This window comes from Notechis scutatus, chromosome 8 (assembly GCF_049901735.1).
Source record: "Notechis scutatus isolate UNSWTSFEM ecotype Mainland chromosome 8, rNotScu1.2, whole genome shotgun sequence".
NCBI lineage: Eukaryota > Metazoa > Chordata > Lepidosauria > Squamata > Elapidae > Notechis > Notechis scutatus.
This window is the reverse complement of record NC_142016.1, coordinates 1,581,251-1,589,047: the sequence shown is the minus strand read 5'-3', so window position 1 is coordinate 1,589,047 and position 7,797 is coordinate 1,581,251. Positions and strand designations below refer to the sequence as shown.

The 7,797-nt window shown below is 46.3% G+C and overlaps 1 protein-coding gene across 1 annotated transcript in view; it reads right to left on the bottom strand.

Annotated features, from left to right (window-relative positions):
* Positions 1 to 529: 529 nt before the first annotated feature.
* FNDC5 (fibronectin type III domain containing 5) overlaps positions 530 to 7,797 on the bottom strand; it is a 40,502-nt gene continuing 33,234 nt past the window's right edge. Inside the window, exon 5 of the mRNA XM_087970265.1 lies at positions 530 to 955. Within this exon, the coding sequence (XP_087826391.1) occupies positions 711 to 955 (245 nt within the window). The 3' untranslated portion in view covers positions 530 to 710. The remainder of the gene's footprint in view (positions 956 to 7,797) is intronic.

Below are 7,797 nucleotides of genomic sequence, written 5' to 3'. Positions count from 1 at the left end.
GAGTGCCCCAAGAATCCCAGCCCAGCAGTAATGGGCACACCATGCCTTCTTCATCCCCATGGCAACCTTTCGTGGCTGGAGTGGGACAGGGAAAGCTGGCACACGGGGCAGAAGGGAAGGTGATGTAAGTCCCACTTTGGAGATGGAATTATGGGAACAGATTTTCCCTGGGATAGTTAAACAAGGAGCTAAGAGAGGACTTCTAGGACGGTTAGGATGGTTCTTAAGGCGATACGCTGTGTTGTTCTGTTTTCTTGGATTACTGCAATGGTTAGGAGCAGTTAACCTGCATTTGGACATCTTGCATTTATTAAAATGTGAACTGTACACTATAAAAAGAGTTTCATGGGGGGCGGGGGTATGATACAGCAGAATGGGAGCCCTCCAGGATTAGTGAATGACACGTGTCTCCAATAGGCTGGCAATCTCATCTTTATCTCAGCCCCGAGGAATTGTGATTGACACAACCCTTTGTGATTGGCGCAACCCTTTGTGATTGACGCAACCTTTCTGGCATGCAAAACAGGCCCCAGAGAAGAATTCAGGAAAGAAAGAGGAGACCTCTCCCACATGCTGGAAGTTCTTCCTACGGCCACAGCAAATGCTGGGTTCTGCTGAGGGGGCCAGTGGGGAAAGCCTGGGGGCTCTTCTGGCCCTATATATGCTGCCTTCTTGGCTGTAGCCCACCATGCATGGCTCCGCCCCACTTCCTAGGAAGGACGATGGAGGGCGGGAGGATGGGAACGGAGTTTCCCCGAGGCTCTGTTGGCCCATGCCGGTTGCCTTCTGGGTGCCCCTCCCCTCCCCACCCTCCTCCTCACCTTACTACGCAGGAGGCCCCCACCCTGGTGTTCTGGAGTGCTGTTTTCTGAGGTGTTCTTGGCTTTCTCCTTGTTGTTGTTTGGTTCATTGTCTTTGATGATGTCGTACTGCCTGCAGAACAGGGCAATCACCCCTGAGGGAAGGAAAGAGGTCACAGATCAGCATTTCCTGAAGGCCCCACAAGTGCCTCCAGCCTCCTCCTGGTGCAGGGAGGGAGGGAGGGGGGGAGGGGAACTGCCCCAGGCGACTTCTCTGCAGGGTGGCTGCTTTGGGCTCTCTCCATGCCCCGAGTTCTGCAGGGCCACAAAGGCAACTGAGAAGGGGGCAGGTCCACTCATACAGTCAAGCGGGAGGCATCTCCCCTCTTGTGCAGTGTCTAAAATCTAGAGAACTGACTGAACTGACATTGTTCCAACGAAAGAGGCAGGTGCCATCCCACCTTCAGTCGTGAGGCCTCCTTGGGTGGTGATTATGGGTCCTTCTCTCATTCTCATCCCCCACTGCTTTGTGAGCAGTTGCTCTGGGAGTAAAAGAGAGAAATCACCGAGGATAAAGCGAGCACCTGGAGCAGCCTTCCTCAACCTTGCTTAGGGGAGCCGGGGAGTCCACGTTCACACATTTATAAGTTGCCAAACCCTTTTTCTGGAGCAGAGGGACTGTGGCAGGACGGGAGTGCTGGTTGGGGAGGCCCAGGAGGCCGGCCTTTCCTGCTGTAGGGTCCACCGTATGGGACATCTTCCCTTTGGAGAATACATAGAACCTAGAATAATAGGGTGGGAAGGGACCTTGGAGGTCTTCTAGTCCAACCCCCTGCCAGTGGCAGGAGACCCTATACCAGTCCAGACTTTCTTTGGGCTTGATGGGATGGATACACGTTGGAAGGGACCTTGGAGGCCTTCTAGTCCAGCCCCTTAACCCAACCAGGAGATCCTATACCAGGGGTGTCAAACTCGTGGCATCACGGCAGCATCACATGACATATTGGGGCTTTCCCCCCCTTCGCTAAACCGGGTGGGGGCATGGTCAGCACGTGACACTTCCGCCCCGTGGGCTGCGAGTTCGACAGCCCTGCCCTATAGCATTTCAGACAAATGGTGGTTCAATCTCTTCTTAAAAGCCTCCAGTGATGGAGCACCCACAACTCCTGGAGGCAAACGGTTCTACTGCTTAATTGTTCTAACTGTTAGGAAGTTCTAGGTTGCTTCTCTCCTTGTTTAGTTCCCATCTGTTGCTTCTTGCTTGCCTTCTGGTGCTTTGTTTGGAGAATAGGTTGACCCCCTCCACTCTGTGGCAGCCCCTCTGTCAACTCATAAAATATTTCTATGGTCTTTTTAGAGTTGCCAACAGAAAGGGAGGGGGGAAAGGGGTTTGAAAGAGCAGTGCGGCAGCTTGGAAATCGAAAGTGCATTCCATAAATAGTTTTTCAAAGCTAGTAACTAGGTGACGGAAGTTTCTGCTGCGCAAATATCTAACTGGAGAGCATGATTGTGTGACACATTTTGTGTCATCCACAAAGTGACACCAAAATTTAGGTGTGTCATTTTGAAGTGCAGAGTGTGCTAGTTCGTGCAGGACAGTTTCTACAATGACTCCTGATATTGGGGATCCCATGGGCGCCCCATTTATTTGCTCATACATTTCCCTTTTGAACGTGAATAAGATAGGTTGAATAAGATATGTACTGGAATAGCTTCATGATTTGTGTCCTGGTTAGGTTGCTCTGATCTGTGCTGTTCTTCTTGTATTATGAGTCAGAATTAATTAGGCCAGTTAGGTTCCCAGCTCGCTCAGATGTGTCCAGATAGGTCCATTCCATAAATGCAGGTTTCTTTTCCCATACAATACAGCATTCAAACTAATCTTCTCAAGCCCCCTGCATGTTTAGCACTGACATATCTCTTGTCTACTCACAGGTCATCTGAGGCTTAGGCCAGCCTTCTTTACTTTGGGGGGGGGGGGCTGAGCATTTCATTTCACTGATTTTAGTCCTCTTGACCAGCTCCTCATAGCACCTGAGGAAGGATCTATATCTAGAGCAGTGTTTCTCAACCTTGGCCATTTGGAAATCTGTGGACTTCAACTCCCAGAATTCCTCAGTCAATCATGATGGCTGGAGAATTCTGGAATCGAGTTCACACATCTTCAAGCAGCCAAGCTGGAGAAACATTACTAACATTGGTTAGGAGCCTATGCATCAGGATCAACTGGACTATAATGATCTCTGCTGACTAGGGTAAATCTCTTCTCATAGTCTGAGCAAGGTGGTTGCAGTTGCCCTGCCCAATTCCACAGCCAGCCTCCAGCTGACCCACGCCGGTTCTCTGCCACACGTGGACAATGCTTTTCCCACGTGGGAGGCGGATGGACTCCGTTCAGGGCCTCCTTTTTGGACCTGGGCCCTGGGAGACACCGTTTCTTCTAGCAGGCCTCTCTGTATGTGCCACATTTAAAACTTGGACGCAAGGCACGGCCTCATAGCTGCAGGGAATCCTTTTAATGGCCACAATGGTGCCCTGCATTGTGAGGCTTCTGTTTGGGAATCGAATCGGCTGGAAGCAACCTTCCACTTCACAAAAGAGACCAAATTCTTTTTCGCTCCTCACTGCTTTGCAGAAAGGCAGGATTGGAGTGGGGTGAGGGCATTTTTCTTCGACCCCTGGTGTTTAATTCTTTCTGCTGTCATTTTCACAACTCAGTCTTAGCTAGATATCCTCTATTGTATAATATCTTCTGGTCAATTTTCCAGTGGAACAAAACCCTCCCCAGATTGATTTTCTTTGCTTTCCCCACAGGGCCTCTCAAGAAACTGCATAGAAATGTTTCATAAAACTTGAGAGAAGAATAGGCATTTCTGACATCATCACCCCCCCCAAATCAGCAAGGCTCATTGATTTTCCCCTCATCCTCTTAGCAGCTGAGAAAGATTATATGCCTTAGCTCAGGGGTCTCCAACCTTGCCAACTTTAAGCCTGGTGGACTTCAACTCCCAGAATTCCCCAGCCAGCTTGCTGGCTGGGGAATTCTGGGAGTTGAAGTCCGCCAGGCTTAAAGTTGCCAAGGTTGGAGACCCCTGCCTTAGCTGAGACTAAGCTACCATATGCGGCTAGCAGCTTTGATTCCATGTTCTTATGGCGGAATTCTCACCACATGCTAAATGCAGGTTAGCAGCAACACAACTGGTCTGTTCTATCTGTTGCCGGTACAAATAAACCATATTAGGGCTTAAGAGGCGGCTTTTGTTCACAACGTATGCTATGACACCGGCAAATTCCACGACACACTGGATCATAAATTGCAAAGCCTGTTTTAGCCAAGCATGCTGTATGATTTAATTTAAATACCATGAAAACATTTTCTCATGTTTCACCTCCAAAATGGTTGGGATTACACATATAGCCAAAGGGCTTCACTTCCAGCACTTCTTGCTACTTAAGCTGGAGATCCACAATTTGTTTTGGGCCCATCTGTCCATTTGGAATCTAGGAAAATGTCACAAAACCCCTCACAAAACATCTGGCTGTTTGTGCACGGCCAGAAGGAAAACAGTGAGTTGCTGCTTGCCACTTTTTCTAGACGTAAGATGTCACCTTGGTTTACTTTTAATTTTTCCTTTTTCTGTACAGGTGAGTATGACTCCAAGACACATATTAAACTATAGCTGGCCATATTTCTCTCCTATAAATGGTTTTGGGGGTCTGAAGATGTTCTAGGGGGAGAAGTTTGTTTTTGTTTTGTAAAGTGCTAAAAATATTAAAACCAGGCAGAGTGTGGATGCCAGCGTTACTGGGTTACTTACTGTTGCAAATCCAATAAGAGTCCCTCCTTCTACTCTGGGCTATCCTTCAGCCCCTTTGACTTGGGGTCCTGCAGTTCCCTTCCTCCTTAGAGCTGCTGTATCTGGGTTTCAGAAATCTGTATGATCCTTAGGCGGCGGCAGCAGCAGCAGCAGCAGAAATATAGAGAAAGCCTCGATCCATTGTGTTAACCTCACCCTTCCTAATCCTGGCTGTGGACCCAGGAGAGATGCTGAGGCTTCCCTTTTCCCTCAAAAGAAGGTCTGTGACATTTTCTGACAGCTCTGTTCCCAAGAGAGGAGGGACAAACCGTAATCCTGGCCAAAAAAGCTGCTAACCCCATCACAGAACTAGAGCAATTGAGTGGAGATGATCGAAAAATAAGCAGTCATAGTCAGAGACTATGCAAAATACTGTGTTTTTAAGGTGAATCCAATTAGTTGTCAGTCTGGACATCACACTTCTAAGCAGCACTTCACTGTGGTAGGATGTTCTGTGGACCCAACAATTGTGGTTTGTTTGTAAGTCTCATTTAAGCAAATGTTTTAGTCTACAGCAGGGCTGTCCAACTCAATTTCATTGAGGGCCACATCAGACTTGGGTTTGACCTGTGGGGGGGGGGCATGGTGGGCATGACACGGGACCGCACCTCTGCAGGCATGGTTTTATAAACTTATAAAAATAGGGAGGTGTACATTTCTGTGATTTTGGTTTTTTTTTACTTTTTTACTTTCTTGATCTACTTGATCATCTTATGAGAGAGAGAGAGAGAGAGAGAGAGAGAAAATCAAGAAACTGACTCCATAGGAAGACTATAACTATAAATTGTTGACATGGGGCAGGCAGTAACTTAACAACTGAAGTTTTGACCAACTTCCCCAGGGCTACCTATGACCTGGATTCAAAATTTTGATAGCCTCCCCCCACCCCATGGTCACATGATCATACTGGCCCACATTTTCCATGGGTTATGTTTTTGCCGGTTTAGCAAAAAATGCCCACTGCTGACAATGAATGTGCTTAACTATTGTGGCCCTTGCTTAACAACGGGATAAAAGAGTTGGAAGGGACCTTGGAGGCTTCTACTCCAACTCCCTGTCCTGTTCTGGAGAAATAGCTGTGCAATCCTTTCTTTAAACCTCTATTGACGGCACACCCACAGCTTCTGAAGGCAAGCCCTCCCACCGATTAATTGTTCTCATTGTCGGGAAATCCCTTCTTAGTTCTAGATTAGTTCTCTCCTTGATTAGTTTCCATCCATCTTGCCTTTTGGTACTTTGCAAAATAGATGGACCCTCCTCCCTCTTCTTTGTGGCAGCCCTTGAAATATCGGAACACTGATATCCTGTTTCCCTCCCCCCCTCTCCTTCTCTTTCTTAAACTAGATATACCCAGTTCCTGCTACTGTTCGTATTTTGTTTTAGCTTCCAGTCCCTTAATCTGGAGTGGGACTACTCGCCACAGCCAACTCGTTGGCGTCATCTTGCTGCATCCAACTTCCTGTGGGACTTCCCACATCCAATTTGCCAGGAGACAATTCCATGTGGGATAGCTCAACAAAATAAATATTATCTGCCACTGTTTCTTTGACAGTATTTCCATTGACAAAATGGAAATAATGTAGAAGAAACAGGGGGGGATACCATTTATCGCATGGAGTTATCCCACGTGGATTGTCCTATGGTGACTTGGCTTTGGTGAATTGGCTGCAGTGAGTTGTCCTAGATCCCCTTAATCATCTTTGTTGCTCTTCTCTGCAATTGTGGTGACCAAAAATGGACGCACTATTCCAAGGGTGGTCTTAGCAATGTATCATAAAGTGGTACTAGCATTTCACATGATCTTGATTCTATTCCTCTGTTGATGCATCCTAGGATTGCACTGGCTTTTTTTGGTGGCTGCAACACACAGTTGGCTCATATTTAAATGGTTGTCCACTAGGAGTCCAAGTTCCCCCTCGCAGTTACTACTATTCAGCCTACTCTATACCTGTGCATTTGGTTTATCTTGCCTAAGTGTAGAACCTTAACAACTGTGATATTTGTTTTACAACTGCCATATTGGCTTAACAATCACCAGAAAAAGAAATTACAGTCATAAAATTGGGCATGGTCATGTGCTGACCTGCTTAACAGCTAGCATGACTCACAACCAATAATTCTGGGCTCCATTACTATTGTAAGTCAACTACAAATTTGATTTTGATTTGGCTTGATTTGTAATGAATCCATCTGGTGGTCATCCATCACCACAGATGGATTCATACTGGCCGACAAACTGTACTCAATGAGTAGTTCTTAATGATATTATATCTACATAGAGGGAAGTCAGCAGTTGGGCACCATAAGTTTCCATCTTAGGCCCACTCTTCAATATCTTCATATATGACTTAGATGAAGGGATAGAAGGGGAACTCATCAAATTTGCAGATGATACTAAGCTGGCAGTCAAAAAGCCAATACAATCCTAAGTTATATAAACAAAGACATAGAATCAAAATCACATGAAGTATTAGTAGCACTTTATAAATCCTTAGTAAGGCCACACTTGGAATACTGCATTCAGTTTTGGTCACCACATTACAAAAAAGATGTTGAGACTTTGAAAAAAAAAATGCAAAGAAGAGCAATTAATTAATACTGGGAAGTAAAACGTATGAAGAATGGCTGCAAGATTTGGGTATGGCCAGTCTAGAGAAAAGGACTAGGGATGACATGATAGCAGTCTTCCAGTATTTGAGGAACTGCCACAATGAAGAGGTGGGTCGAGCTACTCTCCAAGGCACCAGAGGGCAGGACAAGAAACCATGGATGGAAACTCATCAAGGAGAGAAGCAACCTGGAATTGAGGAGAAACTTCCTAACTGTTAGAATAATTAACCAGGGGAACCGCTTGCTACCAGAAGTTGTGGGTGCTTCATCCCTGGAAGTTTTTAAGAAGAGACTAGACAGTCACTTTTCTGAAATGGTATAGGGTCTCCTGCTTGAGCAGGGGGCTGGACTAGAAGACCTCCAGGGTCCCTTCCATCTCTATTGCAATTGATTGATTGACTACCTGTAGTGCAATCTATGTGTAGTCACTATAAGTCCTTATAAATCTGAAAGGGAGTAGTGCCTTTGTAGAAAGATACTTTGGATAGCTAGTTTAGTCAGAACACATGTCTGAACAGAAAATAGCTTGT